This window comes from Ruditapes philippinarum, unplaced genomic scaffold, assembly GCF_026571515.1.
Source record: "Ruditapes philippinarum isolate M1 unplaced genomic scaffold, ASM2657151v2 ctg487_1_1_1_1, whole genome shotgun sequence".
Lineage (NCBI taxonomy): Eukaryota > Metazoa > Mollusca > Bivalvia > Venerida > Veneridae > Ruditapes > Ruditapes philippinarum.
Window position 1 is genome coordinate 24,730 of NW_026866805.1, and position 27,211 is coordinate 51,940.

General features: G+C 32.1%; 1 protein-coding gene across 4 annotated transcripts in view; it reads left to right on the plus strand.

The window, feature by feature from the left end:
- The window catches only part of LOC132733772 (protein phosphatase 1 regulatory subunit 16A-like), a 68,409-nt gene that overhangs the window by 18,971 nt on the left and 22,227 nt on the right, over positions 1 to 27,211 (plus strand). For all 4 annotated transcript variants that reach the window (XM_060720451.1, XM_060720452.1, XM_060720453.1 and 1 more), the window contains exons 5-8: positions 386 to 489; positions 11,276 to 11,400; positions 16,519 to 16,644; positions 22,068 to 22,143. In XM_060720451.1, coding sequence (XP_060576434.1) covers positions 386 to 489; positions 11,276 to 11,400; positions 16,519 to 16,644; positions 22,068 to 22,143 — 431 coding nt within the window. The remainder of the gene's footprint in view (positions 1 to 385; positions 490 to 11,275; positions 11,401 to 16,518; positions 16,645 to 22,067; positions 22,144 to 27,211) is intronic.

A 27,211-nucleotide genomic window follows, 5' to 3' on the forward strand; every position in this document is an offset into this window, starting at 1 on the left:
TACTAAGTTTTTTTTGGCATATTGTAATCCTCATAATGAGTATTATGGCATTCAGTACCAACATCCTTAACTCTTTTTATATTATATAAAATATTTCAGACATGCCGGTGGCAACTGATTTTACCTATTTGACCAGTGCACACCAAGATCAGCCTGCACTTCTGTGCCATTTGATCATGGTCTGAACTATTTGCTATTCAGTCAGTACATATTTTGAAAATTTCCCCTAAAAGTGATGAATGGTTACGTCCAGATTGAACGATGGACAAGTTATATTTAAGATATTTAGAGTGGTAAAAGGGGTTAATATTAAATTAATACATACACTCTGTATGAAATGGAATGGATCAAAGTCTTTATAAATATGAATTTTTTTATCTTTTAGAGGTGCTGAATTGCTGGCTGTGAATGCAGACGGTAACATGCCGTATGATATATGTGAAGATGAAGTGTGCCTAGATTTTATCGAAACAGAAATGGCAAAAAGAGGTAATTTTCTTTAACCATCATTAAGTACGGTACCATACTTAACTATCAATGGAAGCAATTTTTTTTTTAAAGGAGTAGCATTCTTTATTATTAAATCCTCAACTATTTTTGTGTTGTTAATTTCCCATTTTGTTTGTTAATTTCTCATATAGGCCATTGGGTGTACCAAGTGATTACTGTTTACATATGTAACAGTTCTTTTTCACAGTAAAAATGAAAAACCAATAGAATCAGTGTCCCAATGAAGTATTTGTTTCACAGGCACGAGTATCGGACCTGGGAAGAAAAAATATGACCAGATTGATAAAAAAAACCTGTGTTCATCTTAAAAGTGTTAAAAAACAAAAAAAAAATGTAAATAATGACCCCCTTTAAAAAAATACTATAAGTTAAGAGAAGGCCGGAAACTCCAGATTCGAGCCTACAAGCAAGGGATTCATTTCCCGCGCTGTTGTGAAAACAATTGTCCAAACAATTAAAAAAAGTTTTATCACTATTTCATGTTTATAAAAAATTTAAGCTTCCAAATGAGACTGACCCCAAGTCTCTAGCCTTCCCATTCATGAAATACATGTATCTATCAGGAAACAAGAGCATTCATGCTAAAATTCCTAAGTAGACAAATTGCCGCACAACAATTTGATACGTAAACATAGACTAATACATGTTTGCCAGCCGGGTACGGTACGGGTCAAAATTATTTGAATTTACTAAATAATATTACTAAATACATTAAGTTGGACCACTCACAACCGTCAGTAGCATCTGATACACGCAAAATTCGAATTTCAAACCTTTCCACGGTCTTTAGATTACTTTCTACGCCATTGTCAATCAGCTGTTCGATATTTTGTAACGAGTCTTCTGATTGGCCAATAGCAACGAAAACCGCAACGTTTCACACAAGGATGCCTAATGGCGTAGAAAGCGATTGAAAGACCGTGTGAATGTTTGAAACTCGAATATTGTGTGTATCAGATGCTACTGACAGTTGTGAGTGGTCCAACTTAATGTATTTAGTAATATTATTTAGTAAATTCAAGTAATTTTGACCTGTAGTCAGCTGACATACATGTATTAGTCTATGTTTACTTACCGAATTGTTGTGCCGCAATTCTGTCTACCAAGGATTTTTAGCACGAATTCGCTCGTTTCCTGATAGATATTTCATGAACGGGAAGGGCTAGAGACTTGGGGTTGGTCTCATTTTGAAGCTTAATATAAACGTGAAATAGTGATAAAAGTTTTTTTTAATTGTCTGGCCAATTGTTTTCACAACGGCCCGGGAAATGAATCCCTTGCTCGTAGGCTCGAATCTGGAGTTTCCGGCCTTCTCTTAACTTATAGTATATTTTTAAAGGGGGTCATTATTTACATTTTTTTTTGTTTTTTGACACTTTTAAGATGAACACAGGTTTTTTTATCAATCTGGTCATATTTTTTCTTCCCAAGTCCGATACTCGTGCCTGTGATTTGTTTGGGGTAATAAAATGAAATAACACATAGGTTTGTAAGTAACAGTAAAAATCATCCCTTATTGAAAATAATGTGAGCCTCAACTTCAACCTCAGGACACAGTTTTTTGCTCTGGATGATATTTATATACTTTAAAATATTTGATAGTAATCATTATGATAATGCAGTAACTGTTGATGGAAGGGTATTTGCTGTGTTTTCTCAGTGAACATAACTCTCCCTGTTTGATCTTTCCTTTTCATAGTTTACATATAACAGACAGTTTGTTTACTTTGATATAAAAAAATGTGAAAATCCATCATAACTTGTAAGTCTGCCTTATTTCTCCCAGATGACACCAAAGTCTTACTGGCTATCATCAGCCATGATGGATGTATTGTTTGTCTTCCTCACAGATATATTATATTTTCTAACATGGGATAATTCCAGGGAGGGCTAGGGTTTCCGAGACATTTCAGGAAATATAACACTTACATTCACCACTTTGCCCTTCAGGGATCGGACATTCTCCTTAATAGAAAAGAAATGGTAATTGGGAAAATATTTCATTACCCAGTGTTACATGTGAATGAATTGAAATTTGATGTTGTTCCAGGGCCTAAAAAAGGGAAATATGTGAAATTGTATAAGATTAATATGACTTTAATGAGAAGAGATTTCATACAGTTAACTGGTCCTTTTTACATGGAATTGATTGACTGTCATATTTGCATGAAAAAGAGATGCATAGTTTGTGGTACTTTTATTTTAAAAATGATAATTTTGAAATCACTTTTTAAGCGTTTTAAAAATACCATACAGTGAACTAGTTCTTTTTTACATGGTATTGAGTCATTCATTTGAGTGATAGAGAATAGATGTACAGTTTGAGGAGCCCCTTGTGGCTGAGGAGTTGCCTTTACGGGTTGAAGCATCAGAATTGCAGCCACCATTTAATCCTGCCTGATCCTAAGAGGTGACTTAATAGGTTTAAATTACTGGAGTCTTTTAGCACCTGCAGGTGAGGTGGTTTTGACCCCCTGGTATTGCTTTAAGTTTGAAACACCTGAGGTTAGCCCCAATCATCTTTCCTGTTTTGGTGCCATATGACCTGAATTGTTTGGTGAGCAGTAAAAACATACAATCAAACAGTTTCAGGAACTTAGATTTTCAAAATTCTTACATTAAAATCAAATTTAAAGCCATTTTCAAAATACCAAGGTTTAAGCTTTTTTTCCAAAGCTGTTGCTATAAGTTTTTTTGTTTAAATATCAGGGTTTGAATAAATCATGTGTAACTACACATGTTTTGTCATCTGCTTTAATTTCTTCCTGCAATTAAACTGATATATTGAACATGCAGTGTGGCAACTCTATAGAGGATTTGTTTGTACTTAAACTTCATCTTAAAAATAACAGTTCCTGTCATTTTATGTGTGTGTTTTTTTTCATTTTGAATTTTCCAGGAACCTGTATCAGCAGTTTTTTACCCATGCCCCTATGTGATTGTTTAACTTCAAACCATTTAAATGAACTTCCTTAACCATTTAAATGAATTTTTTACTTCAAAGGACATAAAGGTCTTCAACTTAATTACCTCTCAGAATATTAAATGTAAGGATGTGAAAAAGAAATTAAGAGACTGATCAATTTAAAGGAACTCCTCTGAGGGCCAAAAGCCTAAAAACATTAAATTTGAATTTCTTACATAGAACATCTGGGGCTCCTAAAACAGAAATATATACAGAAGATAAATAAGAAATGAAATCAGAACTAAGTTAAAAATCATACTTTTGTGCTTTTCTTATCTTTATTAGAGTGAAAAGTGTTGCAATGCTTTTCTTTCACAATAAGAATAATTGTTTTTTTGAAAAATGCAGTGAGCAAATGATATGAAATTTTGCGCACAAGTTATTTGTATAGACCTATATCAAATGAGAAATTAATCCTGGCAAATTATTTCCAGTCCCCTCATGTCCAAAAACCTTAGTCAAGTCCCTTTAAGAACTGAGCATTTTACATGGATAAAGAATTAGATAGTAAAGATTTGCAAAAATTAAATTGCATACAATGATATTAGAATATCTATTATAAAAACAGATCAAAATTTGAACTATAATCATGAAGTTAATTTCCTGGTATGAACTGACCAAAATAGCCAAAATAATTAACTGCTGTTTTGATCAATTAGAAAAAAAATCATTATAAATAACTTACATGACTAAAGCCCCATCCCTCTTTGTATGCATTCTATTTGTCTTTAAATAACAGACAGTATTTCCATGTACTGTCTCTATATCTGCTCATACCATTTACAGAAACCTAGGGAGTCATGTTTCTTTTCAGATATTTAATTTTCGCAATGTGCCAGAGGTTTGAAATTAATTGTTTTTGGTCACAGAACCCACCAAGTAAATTTCTCTCCTTTCAGTTGATTGGAATAAAAGAAAATTTTCTTGGAAAATAGCATAAGCTTATAGAACAGGTGATGACCTAGTGAGGCAAATATTGATTGTTGAAGCCAAATAAGTTAATTCATCAAGATCATGAGGAGCACTCATGTTTTTGTGTGTGTGCAACTTGACTTGTTTTTCTTGTCTTAAAGAGGCACATTATGTCTCAGAAACAAATAAGTATTTCTTTCTTTAGAAAGAAGAGCAAACATGAGATTTATAACATTTAAATAATGGTTTTAGAGCATGTTTGATGCTTATCACCTGAAGAAAGTAGCACTGAATGTGAAATTATTTGTTTTGAAAGGAAAAAATAAAAGCATTTTTGGGAAATAATGAGCCTTTAATAAAAGTCTTAGAGAATATCATTTTTTGTTTTTGGGGCATAAAATTACTTTCAATGTAGGATGATGAAAATCAATCTTTTTATCACATAGTATAAAAAAGACTGATCTCAATTTGAGTGAAAGGGTTTTAATTTTAACTCGTTCTATTGCTTGGGGCATTTTATGTAGTAGGTCTCTTAAATGCGAGGCTAAATTGCCTCAGGTTACAGCATCTTTTCGTGGGATGATATTTTTACTGTTTAATACTAACAAATCTATGTGTTATTTATGTATCACGTTGATCACCCTGTTGTGAACATTTATGCACCTATTACAGTAAAAGTTTGATTGCACCCCAGGAGTAGTTGGGGAAAAATCGACATTTGCGGGATTTCGGATAACGTCTATTACAGTTTGGGTGTACATTTTCTTCTGAGAAATATTGTACAGAAAATTATTTATGACAACTGAAATGATCTGATGTCTGGCCAAACAATGTTTGGTTTTCATATTGGATTGGATTTTCATAGCTGTATAATAATGGGTGATTTATGAGAAATGATAGATATGCATGTTGTCTCTTGCACCATTTTTGCATACACCATTTTAGTGCCATTACTTCTACAAACACAACTTGTCTCTTGGTGTACCAATGTCACATTTTTGCTAAGAAATGTAGTATTTTCTGAAATATAATCCTGTGCATTATTCTGCTTAACTTTATAACATTTGTATCATTATATTAAAGTCAGCAAGAAAACAAGAAATGAAAATTTACAGAAGACTGTGATAACAACCTTGCAAAACAACTCTTACTGGTTCTTTTACAATCATGTTAAGCATCATTTCACTGGACTTGGTTCAAAAAGACTTGTTAAATAAGTTTAGTTGGTGCACTGGGGAATTGAACTTGCTTCCCTCTGTATCCCTGTATGAAAAGTAACACTTTACCAACGAATGTATCAGGTTGTAAACTCTCCTATATATAAGATAAAGGATGTATCTTCCTGCCTGTTTGGAGTCTGTACTCTCATACTGTCAGTGCCTGAAAGTTCCCATGGACCCTCATTAAGCCTAGTATACACTCTTCCTGCCTGTATATTAAACTTTATCAGCCCTACCTAAAAATAACAACCTTGAATTTTTAATTTGTAATTTGTAGATTTACATTTCCATGCTATTATATAGCATACAGCCCTAGGATAGATAGTTTCATTGAGGCATGTGGTGTCAAGCTTTCAAACAAAACCATTAGAACATGTCACTAAAAGCAATATAGTACTAGTGTAAGCAATAAAATCTAAAAGCCCCCATGTCAATTTTGATATTTCGTAAACTTTGTACTGTTGTTTTAAATGACTGAGTTTATTTATCTTATCTTCTGTTATATATTTTGGAAAGATGGCAGAATTTATTTAAAGAAAATACTATAACTAAGTTAAAATCCTATAATTGAAAAAGAAATTATTGTGATGTATTTGATTTTTTTAGCAAAAATCTACTTTATTAGATTTCTTGCATAAGTTGTCCTGTGTTGGTGTGGAAATAAATGAACAAACTACTTTCTAAGACAGTACTGAGATTTAGACAGACTTAAATTTGAGACCAGCTATAATAGTGTAAGGGACTGTGGATGTTTATCAAATAATTTACTTTCAGGACCTTGTAATGAATATACCAACTTAAAACAAAATATGTTTTATGACAATTTGAACATCAAACTAGCATAATTTATTGACAAGTGAGGTAGTACTGTTCAGTCAATGCTTAAAAATTACCTGCCATGATTCCTGAAGTTTACCTGTCAGGATTCCTCATTGATATTTGCTGATTTTATTTGTTTAGATAATTTTCTGGTAAATGAAGGAATTAATACCATGATAAAGGACATTCTGAGGCTCTAGGACTATATAAGGCACACTAAGGAGGTTTATACTTCAAGAAATGATTTATTTACTTACTTTGTTTATCCTGGCATCAAAATGGCCGACAAGAGTTGTCTACCTTGATTCAAAACTTTAAATGCATTTATTTTCATAAACATATACACATACTTATCATTTTACATGTAAGAAGATAGAATGTTATCCTTAATTACCTAAGACATAAGTTACTTTCCAAATAGTTAGCTGGAATTGCTGTATTTCATAATAATCTTGATGACCAGTATGACCTCTAAGTTTGTCAGGAGGGAAAATTCAAATTCCTGACACTTGGAATCTTTTTGTATCAATTGTTCAGTTTTTTAAGCTATAACCATGATTGTTTTTGGTCCAGATATTAAGTGCATCAAGTTAAGCATGTAATTCAAGTGTTTATTGCATATTTTGTTATTAGTTAACTTTGTTAATTTACATTTTCTAAATTATTCCTGTCAATAAGAAATTCCTGTCTTTCCTGCCAGACTGCCAGGCCAAATGGAATGTTATGATTGGTCAATTGTGACAGTCCTGGCTATTTCAGAGTCTATATAAGTAGCTGTGGCTTTAAATCCTGACAGTCGCGAAAACTAGTGACAAGTGCATTTTGTAATATTTTCCTGGAAACTTATATTTTTAATCTAACAAATTTAGTGATCTTCAGAGTTGAATAAAGAAATTGTGGAATTAATTTATCAATAAAAGTTATTATTTGAACAGTTTTTGACTAAGCTTACAATATTATGCCCTACTTAATGATCTTGATCAGTTTTACATGTCCATTATTAACAATTGATGCTTCCAAAATTCAAATGTTTCGTCTAAAATGAAATAAAATGGAGGTAAATTATTATTATTTCATATTTATTGTCAATATACCACTATAAATAATGACTTAAGCCGCATCCATATAGTCTAGAGCTGTCAATGATAGACATGATATCGATGTTTCATCAATCAGTTATCAATAATACAGATTTAAATATAAGTAAATCAATATTATTGATAATTTGTTCACAAAAATTTAGTCAAAAACAAGGCACAGGGTATATATTCCCTGTTTAAAGCACTGAAACTTGTGTAAAATGAAAAGTAGAAAAAAAAAATATATATATATATATATATATATATACAGTAAATAAGTTATGTTGTACCAAATACTGTTCAACTCCATAATGATCGATGAATTCATATAAATTCATTTGATTAATTTCTGATGAAAGAAATGACAATGTTAACTGAAATCATTTGACAAAAAAAATTCAAAACAACTTGAACATAGTTTTTACCTTCACCTATGGTATTTACCATTTTAATATTGTTCAAACAATATATGAGCCGCGTCATGACAAAACCAACATAATGGGTTTGCGACCAGCATGGATCCAGACCAGCCTGCCCATCCGCGCAATCTGATCAGGATCCATGCTGTTCGCTTAAAAACTCTATAACAAGTAGAGAAACTGATAGCGAACAGCATGGATCCTGATCTGACTGCGCGGATGCGCAGGCTCTGGTCGCAAACGCACTATGTTGATTTTGTCATGACACGGCTCATATCTAATAACACATTGGGATTTAAGAAGAGATAAGACTATGTATTGCTTTTTCTTTTTCTTGAAAAAAAGGTACTCAATGTAACAACGAACATCCTTGTGTTGAGATCATAAATAATTGTTAATAGGGAAAAAAAAAAGAAAACTGTTCCAAATATAGATACAACTTAAATATTATATCAATTGTAAATGTCAAACTTGTGAGATACGATTTGTAAGAAAAAAATGTATATAGCACCTGTGATCAGAAATATATTTTGTATATATATCAGCTTAGTGAATAGAGGATATTAGAAATAAAGTTTGCACTAAAATAACCTAGCTTCTTAAAGGAACTCCACTGAGGTCCAAAAAAAAAAATGAAAAAAAAAAAAAAAGCCCATAAAAACTTGAATTTCTTACATAGATCAGCTGGGGCATTTAAAACAGAAAAAATATATAAAAGAAAATTGAGAAATATACTAAAATAATAAATTGAAAATCGTATTTGTGTGCTATTTTAAGTTAGATTTGAGTAAAAAGCAACAACTCTTCATTTTCAATTTTTGTGACATTTTTCAGATTAAAATAATTATTCTGACTGGATGATATGAAAATTTGCATACAAGTTACTGGTCTATACCTACATCAAATGGAACATTTATCATTTTTAGCTCGACTATACGAAGTATATGGAGAGCTGTCCTACTCGCCCCGGCGTCTGCGTCCGCGTCCAGATTTTAGATTAAAGTTTTGGTGCAGTAAAATATTTTTCACTATAACTTTGTCATTTCTTAAGGTATCAACTTCAAACTTCAAATATATGTTCCTTATCATCAACCACATCTTATGTGACAAGGTTCATAACTCTAGCACCAATATTTCAGATTTATCTCCCCTTGAACTTAGAATTTTCCTTAAAAAATACTATTTTTTACTGTTACTTCTTTATTTCTTAAGGGATCAACCTCATACTTCAAATATATGTACCTTATCATCATCCCCATCTTATGTGACAAGGTTCATAACTCTAGCACCAATATTTTCAGATTTATCGCCCCTTGAACTTAGAATTTTCCTCAAAAAATACTATTTCTTACTGTTTCTTCTTTATTTCTTAAGGGATCAACCTCATACTTCAAATATATTTACGTTATCATCATCCCCATCTTATGTGACAAGGTTCATAACTCTAGCACCAATATTTTTAGATTTATCTCCCTTTGAACTTAGAATTTTCCATAAAAAATATTATTTTTTACTGTTACTTATTTATTTCTAAAGGGATCAACTTCATACTTCAAATATATTTACGTTATCATCATCCACATCTTATGTGACAAGGTTCATAACTCTAGCACCAATATTGCAAGAATTATCTTTCCATAAACTTAGATTTTTTTACTAGAAAAATGATATATTTTATTATAACTTTTTTATTTTTAAAGGTATCTACCTCAAACTTCAATTACTTATTCCTTATCATCAATTACATTTTATGTGACAATGTTCATAACTCTTGAAGCAATATTTACAGATTTATCTGTCTTTGAACTTCGGATTTTCTTTAAGAAATATAATAACTTCTTTACTTTTTAAGGTATCTACTTCAAACTTCAAATATATATTTCTTATCATTACACAAATGTTGTGTGACAAGGTCCATAACTCTAGCATGACTATTTCTAGAATTATTCCCCTTGATCTTGGAATTAATGTTAACAAATGTTTTTTTTTTTCTATAACTTAATACATAATTATACATAATGGATTTTTCTTTCATAGTTTTGTCCTCCTTACTACGTCCAGTATTTTATTAGTTGAGCTTCGCTGTCTCCTGTGACAGCTCTTGTTTCCAGTTCTGTCATATAAAAAAAAAATAACCTGAGTAAAGTCCCTTTAACATCATTATGTTGAAATCTTTAATAAGAATGTTTTGTAATATTTTACTCAAGTGTCTACATAGTAGTTTATTAAGTAATTTGTTCTTAATTGGTCTAGGGAAACCATTATGGAATAGAGTTTCTATAATTGTATGAGGACATGAAATTATACAATAAATTAACAACAAAGTGTTAGGCATGATTAAAAATATAGATTATAACTCTGATTTGATAACTCTGATTTTACATTGTCTGTTATATATAGATGAGAGACTTCAGGTACAAATTTTATACTTTCTCCTGAAGTTACTGTATAAAAAATACGAGTTTGATGCATTTTTACTGGCATCTTTTTCATTATAAAATGAAACATATAATTATGTTCATATTTTAACAGTTTTGCCAGTGAAAATCTTGATCTTGACTTTTTTTTCCAATTTATTCTTGTAAAGCCAATCAAAAACAGACATGATATTGCTAGAACATAATTCAGATATTCAATTAACCAATCAAGAAAAAATGCAAAGGTTATTAAAAAGGCAGTAAGCGTCTCATGAATCAGAATAAGAAAACTGACTTCTTTCATACAGATAACATCATGTAATATTCTCTAGAATCCCAGAATGATTTATGTGCACATTCCCCCATAAAACTTGTGTCATATGCAATTTGTTATAGCTCCACTTATATATTGTACAATATGGAAAGTTGTGGAGGGTTGGTACTTTATTATTTCAATCTTTTAATATTTTAAACCTTTGTCCTGCTTTGATATTTTGGAATAGTTTATTTAAAATTTTAGGGGATTTCATTATCAAAATACTCAAAATTGAGCTATCAATTGTATAAAGACTAAAGGGGGTCCATGGCCAAGTGGTTAAATTACTGTTTTTGAACAGCTTGCCCTTCTGTGGGTTCAATTCAATCAAGGACTTAAAGGGTTGTACATGGGTCAGTGGTTAAATCATTGTCTATGAACCACATGCCCTTGACTGCTGTGGGTTTCAAACCCACTAGGGACTTTGGATTCTTTCATGTGAGGAAGCTTAACAAGTTGAGCATTGTGGACAAGTTTGAAAAATGAGAATATTTCTCAAGACTTATAACAGAATATGTATCACACCTTGAAGTAATTACATAGATTTTGTTTAAAAGTTTAGACACTGTCTACAACATTGGAGACTTTTAATTGTATTTTATGTTTATATCATTACAGGTGTAACTCAGGAAGAAATAGATGACAAACGTTTGGAAACAGAGAGACTAATGTTGGCTGACCTGAAAAAACTAGCTGCAGACAAGGGTAACCTGGAATATAGAGATAAAAACTGGGCAACTCCGGTATGTACCCTAACACTCACATGTGATACAGTATATAAAGGACATACCTTCTTTACTAATTGATTAATTACGTAAGCATTTAATTAAGCATTTGTAAATTGATAGCTCTTTTGGACACAAGCCTGAGCATATGCTCAGGGTGAGCTATTAGGATCACTCTTCGTCCGTCTTACGTCGTCTGTTCACACTTTTAAAACAACATCTCCTTTGAAACCATAAGGCAGATCATAATGAAACTTCACAGGGACGTTCCTTGTGTGAAGCCTTAACAAAGTTGTTAAAAGAATTTAATTTCATGCAGAACTCTGGTTGCCATGGCAACCGAAAGAAAAAACTTTAAATATCTTCTTTTAAAAAACCCTAAGAGCTAGAGCTTAGATATTTGACATGAAACATCTTCTAGTGAGTGTCTACAAAGTTTGTTCAAATAAAAGCCCTGGGGTCAAAATTGGCCCCGCCCCAGGGGGTCATTGATTTTCCCTATATGCATATAGTAAAAACTTAAAAAATCTTCTTTTAAAGAACTCAAAGAGCTAGAGCTAAAATATTTAGCATAAAACATGTTCTAATGGGTGTCTACCAAGTTTGTTCAAATAAAAGCCCTGGGGTCAAAATTGACCCCACCCCAGGGGGTCATTGATTTTCCCTATATGCATATAGTAAAAACTTAAAAAATCTTCTTTTAAAGAACTCAAAGAGCTAGAGCTAAGATATTTAGTATGAAACATGTTCTAATGGGTGTCTACCAAGTTTGTTTAAATAAAAGCCCTTGGGTCAAAATTGGCCCCGCCCCAGGGGTCATTGATTTTCCTTATATGTGTATAGCAGAAACTTAAAAAATCTTCTTTGAAAAAACCCAAATAGCTAGAGTTTAGATATTAAGCATGAAACATCTTCTAGTGAGTGTCTACAAAGTTTGTTCAAATAAAAGCTCTGGGGTCATAATTGGCCCCGCCCCGGGGGTCATTGATTTTCCTTATATGTGTATAGCAAAAACTTAAAAATCTTCTTTTAAAAAACCCAATGAGTTAGAGCTTAGATGTTTAGCATGAAACATCTTCTTATGGGTGTGTACCAAGTTTGTTCAAATAAAAGCCCTTGGGTTAAAATTGGCCCTGCCGATGGGGGGGGGGGGGAGATCGTTGTTTTTCATTATATGTGTGTAGTAAAAACTTAACATTGTGAAACATCTTCTAATGGGTGACTCTTCCGAGTCTGTTTAAATAAAAGCCCAGGGGTTTAAACTGGCCCAGCTCCAGGGCTTATATACAGGTAAGCGACCTCAGGGCCATCATGGCCCTCTTGTTTGTTCTAGTTGGACAAAATGTGGGTGGTTTTCAGCAGCATAATATGGGGCATATATTTTTTCAATTGTCCGTCCATCAGTCAGCTTTTTGCCTTGACCATAACTTTCTTATTTATTAATGGATGGATTTTGAAATAATTCAGGTTAAATGTGTAGACATTGATATTATATGTGGCATGCAAGACTCAGGTTTTAAGGTCAAAGGTCAAGGTCACATACTTTAAAAGAACATTAATGGTCCTCTTGAGTCAAAAATTTTGTCAGTCCATAATGGATTTTAAAATAACTTGGCATAATTGTGTGTGGGACATGATAATGAAATGTCTTGTCTCCAGCTTCAAGGTCAAGGTCACAAGTTTTGCTTTTCAAAATTAATTGTAAGTAGAGGGTTGTGTGGTGTCCACGACTAAAATTGTCATTCAAGGATTTTGAAATGTCACATGAAAAAAACCAGGTCAACAGCAGCTAGAAAGTGAAGGTTATACTTGGATGTCAAAGAAAATAATAGAAATTTGATCTTTGTCTTCATTCATGGATGGTTTTTTTGTGTGCTTTTTTTTAAATAATTGGGCATCACTGAGAATTTAAGAAGAGTTTGTTAATGTTTTTTTTTCTTGTAACTTTAGGGGCATTTGTCTGTTTCCAAAGACAAGTTGTTGAAGAATAGGAGTGTTTCCTAACCTGCACAAATTTATACTTTAATTTACCGGAATAGATCTCTAACAAGATGAATATTTCAAGTGCTCATTGCAGCAATGGTTTATCTTGTGTCCTTAAATCTTTGTAAGCTACATCAGTATGGTTCTGATCGCAAAAGTTAAGCAACATAGCTTTCATGACATGCAAAGCTGTCAATCCTCTGTCTAGAATTCTGCTCATTTAACATTTAAATGGAAGAAAATTGTCAAACTTAAATTGACATTTGGCTGCAATGTAATTTGAATGATTGTTAAAATTCCATGTCACAAATTGGAGGTTCTAGGTGTAAGTCTGGAAACGTGATAGGATACAAATTGTTGAATTACAGTAATACTGTGTAACATCATGCATTGTAATCATGCTTTTAGACATTTATTTCATCATTTTCACCTATACATTTCATGATATAAATAGCATTCAACAGGGTAAGCAAAACAGTTCCTTGTTCTAAGTGATGAAAAAAAAATCTTACACTCATTGTCATATAAGATAGGATTTTACTAAAATTGACCAAATGAAATTTTATAAAGCTCTCCAGAGGCTTGTTGTTTTAACAATTTCATGAACATGGATAGTAAAATACAGCTTGTGTGAATTTCCATAGAACATCTTAATACATATTTTATTATTCAGCAGTTTCTGTTGTAAATATAAAATGTTATTTTCATTGATAAAAACCTGATTTTCTCTGGAGAAAAAAAGACATAATTATTAAAGTCATGCAATTTGAGCATCTTTTTTTAATGTGCTCCTTGGTAATTATTCTGTGCTCTTTGCTAACTATTCGTGATTTTCTGTGCTTAAATAAGAGAAATTAAGTTCAAATCACTTTCAATTCATGTCAAGAAATAATTCCGTACCTAAAAGTTCGAACAATTATCACAAATGCTTTTTTGATGATAACAAATGAGTGTTTTGTGTTATTTCCTCAAAAAATTGTTTCATGTAGAGGAAAAGAAACTGTTTTGATAATTGATAAATAATTACACTTAAGTTCTATAAAATTCTTTTAGAAGCTATCTTTATTGGAAGAAAGCTTCCTAATTAATGCTAAAGCAAAAATGTTGACATGTCATTGAAAAGATGTTTTTATCTTATTGTGTTTCTCATAGGCATAAAAGTTTTCAATTGTAAATGTTTTCAATAGCTGTATGTGACAAAATACATGATCCTGCAATTTGTTGACAAATGCAAACTTATGAGAGACCTTTATATGACCTGAAAATGATTTCCTCAAAGTTTTTAATGTTTGGATTGAAAACAATTAAATCTGATTCTAAGAAGAGATTGCTTTGTATAAATAGAAGGTAATTTAATGACAGCTTTTTGAATGTGTTGTAGCAATTATTGCAGGTCAAGGCCACAAATACACAGCCATTATAGGCATGAGTCTGCACAACCATGCAGTTTCGGTTTTCGATCAAATTATTAATGATCTGTTTAAACTAGTCATAACATAGCAAAAGGGTTGGGCCCAAGTTCTTACAACATTAGCGATTGGCCCTCCCCTCAAATTTTTTTTTGTAACTTTTGCAAATATTATAATGTTTGTGTTAGCAAAGACATAACCTAGTGAATTCGTTCATTACATTGTACAATTTATTGACAGTAATGTTGTCTAATTTACTGCCTACATTAAATTAAAAAATCTATAGAATCTAATAGATGTTCTAAGTTATTAATATTATAAACTGAAATAAAAAATGACAAAGTTAAACTGTGACATTTTATAAGTTCATTTAATTGTGTTGCTTTGGCTATAAGTTATGGTGGCTGATTGGAATGCTCTTGTGCATTGTGCTAGCGACAACAGGACAAAGTGCCAAATGGCCTGTTGTCTGACTTTCCTCTTGTCGTCCCGTCACTAACAATGTATGCCAAACGGCGCGTTGTTGTGTGGCATGTTGTTACGATGTCACATTGTTGCTTGGTTCAAATTGAAAGATTGGCTTAGCCAAGTGGCAGAGCGACATTGCTACAACGCACCACAAGATAACATGCTGTTTGGCGTGCTTTGCTAGAGACATGATGACAGGGCGACAATGCCCCGTTTGGCGCTTTGTCATGTTGTCGCTAGCGACAAGACGAAAAGGCGATAACGATATAGCGACAAAGCAACCCACAATGTACCAAATCAGCCACCATAATGAATGCATTACAGTTTATCAAAGAATTAAGATTAGTTGAACCCTACAGAACAATAAATTCTGTACTTCCTTCTTCAATTTATTACTTAAGCGCGGTTCCATTTGTAAATCGTGGTTCCATTCGTGAATCGTCATGTCTGAATTGTGGATTGGATTGAATCTCCATGCACCTTGCAGACAATATTTAGCCCTGTTTACATCTGTGACCGATGATTTTGATGTTCAGAGCTTTTAAAGCATGATTTTATTGCTTAACTCTCTGAAAACAGAAACTTTGTCAGTGTTTCTTGGGAAGTTGTTGCAATTTTTTGTAGGAGAACAGTTTTAATTTTTGGTTTCAATAACTAAAACTTCTCTCTCTCTTTTTAAAATTGCACAATTTCACAGGAAATGATATTCTTTTTTTTTAATTCACAAATTTTATTCAGCTTCTTCCTTTTTGTAAAAATAAAAACTTTAGTTTGGCTTGAATTATATAACAAACAAAACAGTCTGAATCAAAGTCTGTTATTATATAGTTGCTGATCTGAAGATATATAGATATTAGAAGCCCGTTAAGGGGTAAAATTGCAGAATGATTTCTAGTTTGCTTCCATTACTGTTTAAGACTTTAGGCCTTACTGTTGTTAACTATTTTGTTAAGACTTCATGTTTTGTCTCACAACATACGAATTGAAGGCTTGGAAAATTACTTTACATTGCTTTTGACAGTTAACATTGCTTTTGACAGTTAACATTGCTTTTGGGGGTTTATTTATTGCTATCTATCTTTACTGAGAAATGGAAAAAGAAAACATCCGATTTTGCGAAGGGTTAAGGGTGATAAAGGCTGAAAATACAACCGATTTTAACAGCAATTTAACCCATGGTTTGGATCGCCAATTGTTTAATAATGAAAGCCCTAAAAATATGGCCTAAATTGTTTTGTTCTGAAGCACAAATGATTTGTTTTTATATAAATTTCAGCTCCATGTGGCTGCAGCTAATGGTTACCTAGATGTTGTAGAGTTTCTGATCAATCAGAGGGTATCTATGGAGGTGAGGGATGAAGATGGTTGGTTACCAATACATGCTGCTGCTTGCTGGTTACAGGTATATTATAGTATATAGTAATTCTGATTTATTCTATTCCTTTTTATGGTATTAACCAAGTTGGTTTATACAGAATTTATTTTAGTTCAATTGTGTAAGAAGTTATAAGCTTATAGACACACTTTCGAATCCGTTCCAGGAACCAACCAGTACTGAGCAATGAGTGTAAAGTTTCTTGCTCAAGGAAACAAGGACTGGCCCCTGACAGGGTTTGAACCCATGCGGCTAGTGATCATAAGATTACTAGTCCGACACATTAACCACTCGGCCATGCTGCTACTTGAACCCGTTAACCTTGCTATTTAGCTTGACTGTTTCGGAGAATAGAGAGAGAACTTTTGTACCCACTTTGGGGTTGTTGTCACACTTTTGTTAAGTTTTTGTGTGCAAGTTAGTATCTCCAAAACTACTGAAGCAAATAGGTTGAAACTTCACACACTTATTCTCTGTGATTATCTAACATGATTCGCACAGGTTCCATAACTCTGAGTTGTCTTTGTACAGATTTATGCCCCTTTTCTTATTGTCAAGCACTGAGAATGTTTGAACATGCTATATTACAGACAGCTCTTGTTGACTTTAATTGTGCCAGTTTTTAAAAAATGATTAAGATGTATAATGCCTTGCTGCAAAGAAACTACTATATATATTGTACATTGAAATCTTTTTCTGTTTTTACAAATATCTTTCATGCTAGGAATCTGTTAAGCTTAAGTGTGCAGACTCAAGAAATATTGACCTGACAGTGTAGAAATGTTGTTATAATGATTTGATTGCTATCAATATTTGATGGACATTAATTGAATATCTTTTTTATGGTACAAAATCTGAAGCATCATTGCTTCCTAAAGGTTCATCTAACTTAAAATTGCAAGATTTAGAGGGGAAATGGATGTGATTTCTATTTAAGGGTTTATCTAATTTGAAAATGAAAGATTAAGGGGGAAAATGGACAAGGGTTGATCTAACTTGAAATTGCAAGATGTAGGGGGACAATGGACATGATTTCTATCCAGCTTGAAGTTGATATATCAGGCACATGTTTCTATTTTAGAGTTCATCTAACCATATTTGCTCATTATCATTAGGCATCATATTGAATATGACATCATTATATTGTAATATATTGCTGCATAACAGCATCTTAATATAATTTTAATCCTGATTATAGATCATGGCTAACCCTCGACACGAAAGCCATCGTTTTTGTTGATATTTTCAGTATATTCGTGATATTTTCTTCTGTATAAATCATTGAAATTAAATCATGGGGATTAATATGTCACATCTCTGAAGAAATTTCAACTTCCCTTCATTATCAGAAGAAAAAAACCCAACAAATTTTGTTTGAATAATTGACAAAATCTTTAATTGATGAGGAGTCTTATTGATTGTTCAGAAGATTCTTAATTATTGTAAAAAGAAGATGCTTGTTAAAATGATGGGTTTTTTCTTTTACATGTAAAATATAACTAATTCATCATAGGGCATTCTTCACAAAATGGAATTATTTAGCTGTTGATTAAAAAAGTAAAAAACTTGAGGTCTTAGTAAAGACATTTGAAATTACTTAATTGCTTAAATCACTATTATGAAAGAATCAATGAATAGTGTTTACTTAATTTAATGATGGCAAAGCGTTTTTTTTTCAAGTTCTTCTTAAGTATGGAAATAATTGGTCAGGTGGTCTATCAATTAAACAGTTAATTGGTAGATTAAATATTATGTTATATTAATTGATACATTATACAACTTATGGTGTCTTTCAAAATAAGTCATATGATTAAGGTCACAGAATTAAAATGATTTTCTTACTTCATCATTTTGTTGATTCATATTTTCAATTTGTGAGGTAGCTAGCATACATAAAAAGATTGCAGATTCTATTAGGAGGTCTATCTCCTTTTCTTAAAATGAATCACAGAATGGCACAGGGCACATGATGACTTCCTCCACCAGTATACTGCTGGAAAGGTTATATATCATCACCTAAGTGCAATAATAAGTTAAGTGATCAGAGTTACATCACTAAGGTTATGATATGTTTATCAAAGGGTCAAAAATCTTAATAACTAATAATATTAAGGTTGGTTGTGTTTTTATGGGTTCATATTTTGTAGGAATGCCATCTCAGATGCCATTGCCTTATGTCAGAGACATATTGAAACATACTAGAAAATTGCTGATACTCTTGATTTTATCATAGTAATTGAAAAAACCCCAGCTAGATGAGAAAAAGTCAAAATGCTGTCATCATCCCATTTGACCATATTCATTGTAAACTCTTCTGCTGTATCGATTACTGTCCCTATGGACATTTGTTGTTTTTTTTCTCTTCCAGAATTTTTGTTTATCTCTCTAAGTATTAGCTCTGTTTTATGTGGAAAGTTGAGCACCCCTAAAGCGGTATTATAAAAAATTTATAACTGTTTGACATATGATCCCATGCTGATGTAAACTTAGAAATTACCAGTAGAGCCACATTGTGAAAATGGTAATATTTTATGAAAATCTTTATAGAGAAGTGAACTTTTGGTTTTATGAATGAAATTAGTGTAAGAATGGCCCGTAATTTAGATGGCTGTCTTCAAATGCTATGAACTTAAATTGTTTAGGTAATCCCTATGTATCCGGTATAAATCAATTATTGCATGCTATCATAAAATAATAATGGTATTTAGAGAGGCATCTGGTCTAGTAATTTCCTTTGAGGTTTCTGTAATAGACATTTTAGGAATAATCGTCTGTCTTTAGACATAAAACAATGATCAAAATGATATACTTTGTTTCCGTTCTCATGGGAACCAATTTCAGTTTATTTATCACATTTGTACCATTTATTGACAAATAATTGGAAGTAACAGCCAGACGTTTAGGATTTTTGGGATCTACATTTCATTCCAGGGAAGATACATTGTTTTTCTAACTGTTGTTGATCTATATATTTTTCATCTCTTAAATTTCAGAACTTTTACTGGTATACTCGTATGTTGAGATGAATATGACTTTATCTGGCACATATGTTTTTGTTATTTTAAAACAAAGGCCTAAAAAGGGCCTTGCTCTTTTCTTTAAATCGTGCAATTTTCCCCAAAAATTTGAACTTACGCCAGCTTTTTTTCTACCCAAATTAGCAATTTTAGGTAATTTCCCAAAAATCTAAGGAGTTTTCCCAATTGAATGAGAAAAACCACTGCCTTTGGAACAGTATATTCAATCAGTGTGTTTTAAGGCTCTCAACCCTTTGCTTCATAGAGGTGATGACAACTTGCCAAAACCATTAGTATGGAGCCAGGCTTGCCTGCAAGTCTTCTGACCAAAGTTAAGCTTTTTCATATTTACCTGAGGGATTGCCTTTAAGGGTTTAGGCATCAGAATTGCAGCCACTATTATTCATGCATATTCATAAGAGGCCACTAAATGGGTTTGAATTACTGGAGTAGTTTTGACCCCTGGTGTTGCTTTAAGTTTATGACACCCAACGTTACCCAAAACCATCTTTCATGTTTCAGCGCCATATAAAACTTCCCTGATGGGCAGATCACTCTTTGAATAATTTTTGACTGAGTTGTGGATCCTGGCAGATTAAATTAGGAATTGAGTTGATTCAGTCATGCTTTGTGGTGCAAGTTTTATGATAATTTGCTTTAGTTCAAGTTTTATTGTTGAATATTTCAGAGTGGTTAGGAAGGGCAGGTTTTTTCTAGCTATCGTAAAGACTGTGTTTTGTTTTGGAAATTCTTTGCCAGAATATTATATTGTTTATTGAAATACAAGTAGTATTGTTTATTCATTTCTTGATGTTGATTTGGCACTTAAATGTAAAAACATTTTATATCCCAGTATTTCGTTTCATAGATTGTTTTGCTGGAAGGCGTTTGCTAAGTAAATTGTTTCTTGGATCTAGTACAACAATGCAATTATCAAAACACTTTCTTTGCATTTATTTTGACTTTTATTGAGACATAAGATCCATTCATGAAGAAACGGTTTATCAATATTATAGTAAATACTTCAGTGTGTTCTGGCATTTATGGAAATTTCATAAGAAGGAAGACTGCCATGATTTCTGGAAGACAATTATGTTGCAGTTAATTGATAAAATGCATGTAAAATGTTTATTGACAGTGTAAAGGATTTCCGATAGCAACTATTTGCGTATGCGCTTCTGTCTTTATTTTTGCATACGTCATCATAATATCAATGTGATTCTCTGAAACAAGTTATAAATAAAACAAATTATAAAAGTTATAAATACAATGTATACAAAATATACAAGTTATAAATAAACAAATACCCAAATTGGCAAATGTGTTTCAATTTTTTAATACCCAAATACCCAAAATATTCTTAATTGCAGAGTAAGTCTATACATGTTGTATAACCTAAAGGCTATTTAAAGCTGTACAATCTATAAAGTATACTTATCATTATCATTGTTGATAAACAGTCATGAATTCAACTTTATCAACAATTATGTCAAAAATGATGCGCTAATTTGTTCAATTCTTAACGTTCAATAGATTGTTGCCAAACACGTTTTAACGTAAAAATTTGTTTTTATTAGAATGGTCGTATAAGCGATTCTTATAGACAATAATTACTAGAGAAGAAACATCGATAACTAACACTGAAGTAGGAAATCAAAACCAAATTAGCATATCTATAAATCTACTTAGTTGTGCAAATACAAATCCTCATGTTACTGTTTCCTTTTCTATGTGTTCCTAATGCTTTTCTTGTTTTATTAAGTATATAGATAAACAAACAAGCTTGTGGGCAGTGTGTCCAAATGTTTGGCGGCTGCTTCAAAATAGCATGCAAATTATTGTAAGCTGATTATGACAGTGTTAAACATAACATTACCTAAAATAGGAAAGTTGTTATTTGGAAATTGGCAATAATTGTGTTTTTTCTCTGAGCTATTCCATCAACACAAACAAATGTTTACTGTTATAGCTTCACTCACAATAGATAAGTCAACCTGTTTGCACTTGTTTTACGAAGCTGTAACTGTAAAAAGTTGGTTGTACCCACAGAGTAACTGGGAAAACCCCAAAAATCCTAAATTCCGGAGTACGTCTATGACCTTAAGGCTGTTCAAAGCTGTTCAATCTATAATGTTTATTTATAATATTATCATCATCATTACTTCATCTATTATGTTGCCTCAGTCTGTCTGATCCACACTTGCTGACAATGCTTTACATAGAATATTCATGTTGATATTTGGCCATGTTGAGATGCTTGCTTTAAGTGATGAATATCCTCTTACCAAAATTTTCAGGGCTTACATTATATTCTACATGTTAACATGTATTTTAACTTGTACTTTAGTTAATGGAAGCCATGCATGTTGGTTATTTTTGATACGGCACACATTTATTTTTTTATCAACATTTCTGTTTTCTTTTAAATTACAGCCAGAAGTTATAGAAATCTTAGTAAAGAGTGGAGCTGATATTGACGCTAAAACTAGGACAGGGGAAACACCATTCGGTAAGTTTATGTTCAAATTTGAGAGTTTTCATCAATTTTAGAAACGTAATTTCACAGTAAAAGGATATGTCAGTCATGATTGGTACAGCTCCCGCTGGAAATAGACACATGAAACTGTGGCTAATTAGTGAGCTCTTGTTTAGTGAGCTCTTGTAAACGGAGTGTATTAAAACAAGACTAATTTGATCCATTCATCCTGCACTGTTTATAAATAGCATCATCTGCAAGTTATTGATATGTTATGTGAAATGATGAAATATTTTAATTTTGGTGTTTTTTGGGTGTTATTTAGAATTATTGCATATATTATTGATGAAATTCATAAAAATCCTAGTCAATTAAATGCAAAGTAAATGTCAATCCAGACATAATGCTATTTTCATCAGCCCATGGGTATTAGATTATTTGTCATAGGAACACTTTTATTGAAAGTCTGTCAAGTGGGTAGTTAGAAAATGCAGCAAAATAAACTTTAAATGTCACTAGAAAATGCCAAAATTATGAACAATTCTACATATCCTAAAATTTTAACACATGAAAGTGATGTCATATAGCTTAAAACTTGAATGATACATAAAAGGAGTGTTAAAGGTCTTCCTCTACCATTATAGCTGTGTTACAATTGTGTAACCTTATCATAGTTGGTAGGCATTGACCCTCACTCCCCCCCCCCCCCCCCCCCCCCCCCACACACACACAATCACAAATAGTAAAAAGACCAACAAGCAGTTCACTTTCATTGTTCCAATGACATAAAAGTTCTCGAGGACAATATAATAGGTCAATATAATTTGTCTGGATATAAGGCATGGTTACCAAGCACAGAGTTTCCGATAACTTTCTAAACGCAAAACAATTGACTTGTGACCCAAAATGTTCCCATACAAGTATAAATGACATTTCCTGCATTAAGTTTACCATAATGGAGGTTGTATGTCTTAATAAAGTGTCAACTTGTAAAACTTATATAAATCTCTACAAATTTGTAAAATTATTCTCAGTCACAACTTATATTCTGCAATTCCGCTTATTTTATATGAATCCCTTGTTAGTAAAAGTTTAGTATGGTTAGAGAAGTGTCTCGGGTCAGACTGCATGAATGTGTATCCTGGCTCTATACAAGTAATTGTCATTTCAAATGATTAAATTTCTTATGAAATTCCAAGTTCAAGCTGTATTACCAATGCTATTGGTTGTTCGGGAAAAAAAATTAAACAGGAAATTCTTTATCCTCTACAGACAATACGTTACCATAAAATGTGCAACTGCTGTAAGCCGGTGCCATTGTAATAAAGTTATATAAGCCGTGTCATGACAAAACCAACATAATGGGTTTGTGACCAGCATGGATCCAGACCAGCCTGCGCATTCGCACAGTCTGATCAGGATCCATGCTGTTCACTTACAAACCCTATTACAAGTAGAGAAACTGATAGTGCAGGCTGGTCTGGATCCATGCTGGTTGCAAACCCATTATGTTGGTTTTGTCATGACGCGGCTCATATTACTTTAATTGCTGCCAATTAGCATTATAAATTGTTTCTCAGAATTGTGCTAGTGTTTGATTAAATTTTGAATTATTGTTGCTTCTTAATTAGCTAATTAAGAATGCACTTTATGAACTTTGTAATGTCAATTTTATATAGAAGTGCACTTTAGCTGATTTGAAATTTTTGTATAAATCTTTATGTTTTGCTAAGATTTAATTTGTGTTCTGTATGTTTACAAGTCCTCCATGAACAAAACAGCAATGAAAACAGTGTAGAATTTAACATTTGTATGGTGTATTAAACAAATACATATTGTGCAAAAAGGCAAAAAAAGTCATATTATGATATACAGTAAAGAATGCTGAAGAACTGTAATTGTGAGAGAATTATTTATGAAGAACTGTGTAATTGTACGAGACGATCTCGTTTAGAGAATTGTGTCCCAAAAGGTTTGTGTAAAGGCTTATGTTACATTATTTGTTGAGCTTGCTTTAATTGTTGTGAGACATTTTAAGAATGTATAAGTTATTTCATCAACTACTGAATTGGTTAACCGTAATAGCCTTATTGGCGTCCGCGCCGAAGCGCGGCGCCCTATATGGAATGAAATCAGATTTTGTGAAAGGGCGACAGCAACTTCTCGAGCCTTTTAGTCGGTCATGATAAAAGCCGATCATTCCGATCGGTATGAGGGTGCTTGATTATTAATTAAAAATGAAATGTCGCGATATGTACAATGAATAGCGAAATGGCGAATTTCGCAATGCAAACATTTTCAAATGAAATAACCTTTTCCGCTCTTCGGAGTATTTTTATTTATCATTTTGTAGTACACAGTGGGTTATTATGGTATGTTATTGTTGTACATGTACATGTATCCGAAAGCTGTAAATAGAATGATGAGTTGATGACCTAAATATTCCGAAAATCTATTTATAGAGGGATGTACTCCTATCGGTAATTCCCGGTCTCTCCTGGTTTATTTTGATCGGGATTTACTAGTGACCGGCGAATAGTACCACACGTTTATTGTCCGGTCTCTCCCGTTTTTGGAGTAGATATTTGATATCGTTACAGAACAGAACAAATATTTTACAGATAAATAAGCTTTTTTTCCAAAATGAATGTTTGTCACTTAGTTTGGTTACAATAATTAATAAACACAGATCAACTCTCACATTTATTGATTATTATTATACATGAACATACAATTCGAAAAAAAACCAACAACAATAATAGTGTGTTTTATTTTATCTATATGAGATAAAAACAATAAATATGTACAATAATTGAGAAAAAAGGTACATTTTTATGGTATTAATATGACACTATCAGCTTTGAAACATTTTATTTAATTTGTTATTCGTGTTTAGTAAAGTTACAAATTAGATTTTATGAATTATTCAATTGATTGATAATTTAAAAAATGATAAAGAAAAATACAAATGTACATGTATATGGTTTAAGAATAAACAATATTATATATTGAAAGATTAACCATAATTTACTGACTTTTTTCTAATAAGTTTTGACTTATAATCGTCGGTCAATATGACAATTGAATTCTTAAAATAGTAGTAAACGTAAAAACTCAGTATTAAAATAGCACATAAAACACAAAAAAGAAAAGAAAACAATATTCATAAAATCTGTAATTTTTTTTATTAAAATAGATATTACAATTGTTGTATAATAAACAATTATGCTCAAGATGATCAACATGTTAATATAACCAGTGTCATATTTGTTACTAAGTGTGAACAGATACCTTAAGAGGGTGTCTTCGCTAATAGCGATAACATAATAAGGGACAATTACACAAGTGTGGTGTTGATCATGCATAACACATATGGATTATAAATGATTGTATACAATCATGTATATCCGTTGCTATTAATAATAATGGTCATAAGGAAATTACAAGTAATTAATATTCTAATCTCTAGCATAGCTAATAATGAACAATGTCTTTCGTCCGTTCATTCATAAGTGATATACAATTCTGGTAAAAACCAATTAACCATTGAAAAGTTTATAAGAATATCTTGTCATCATATATCTACTAGTTCATCTTCACCTGCTGCTTTTCTTGCTTGGACGCCCTTTGATGCTTTGCATCAATGCTTTTCTTGTAGCAATGATGGAATCGGATTTAAGTCACTACAGTGTTGGAACAGAACCTCTAGATGCTTGCAGAAATCATGCTCACAAAGGAGAAAAATATCGCTCTTTTTGTCGTTACTCACATTTTTTATTCATTTTCCTATATAAATTGGTGTGAAGAGATGAATAAAATATCTATATATAAAATATGATTACAGCAGACCAAATTTATCCTTGGGGAAGGCAAAAAAAATTTCCCTGGTCAATCATCTTGGACATCGAATCTTATGGTCAGTGCTCGTTTAACTGCTGATTCAGATTATTGGGATTAATGGTTGGTCACTGGCGAAAAAAATAAGTAATTATTTGTAAGTTATCCAGGAAAGCTGTTTCGATGGATTGACCACTGAGAGTTGACCAAAAATGTATTGAATTGGTTTTAAAAAAAAACCAATTGGTGTAAAAAAAACAGAAAAGTTACAAACAACATAAGAAATGCGCTAAATATCTTGCAAGATAGATAAATTGAATGGAACAAACATTTAACATGATTTCTTATTGGGTGTAAATTGCACAATCTTTATGGATGACACTGTCTGTCGACACTTGACCTTTTGGAAACTGATTGCATTACTGGCAGGTCTGTGCCAACAATAATGATTACAGCCAGACCAGTTTGCTCATTTGTACGGTTTTTTGTATTTTCTGATCGTAAGATCAGTAAATACATAGCTAACATTCACGGTCTAACACAGAATTTCCTCACAGTCCTAACAACGCAAAGTAGTTCTCACTCAAAACTGCTTAAAAACCAGCAATTTAAAAGAAAGAATAATTTTTAATGAAGGCATTTAACGAATTACAGTGCATCAAAAGTTTAGATTAGTCAACAGAAATATGAGGTTACAATCACAAATTTCGCGGATGAATATCTTTTTTACCCAATGAAAAATGTTCGGCTATTTCCGTAAAGCTTCGGATTATCATTTTAATCAATGAAAATGCTATTTTTAGCTATGTCGATTACCGAATACTCCAGAGCGTAGTACACAAATAAATCTGACTGTCGAGTAGTGGAATATATAGATAACATGTCGAGAAGATTATGCTAAATTATTTTCATCAGTGTTAAACAACAGGTTTATCCTGAACAAAATACCTCGAAATTAATAAAGATTACAAACACGAAATGGAAATTCTCAATTTAGAATTACATAATGTATTCGTTTTTATTCAAGGTACATATGTATAACTTCGCCGTGGTGCAGAGGTAAGCGGTCCGTTGAGGGTGTGAGAGGCCTATGGTTCAAATCCTAGTCGAGGCAATTCCATTTTTTTTCATGCAAAATTCCATATGTATCAATCTCAAACTGTTATAGAAGAAAATCAAAACGCTGTCGCTGCGTAAGATGAATTATAGTATATAAAAATAAACTTATACAGGAAAGTACATACAGATAGTCAGTATGATTTAG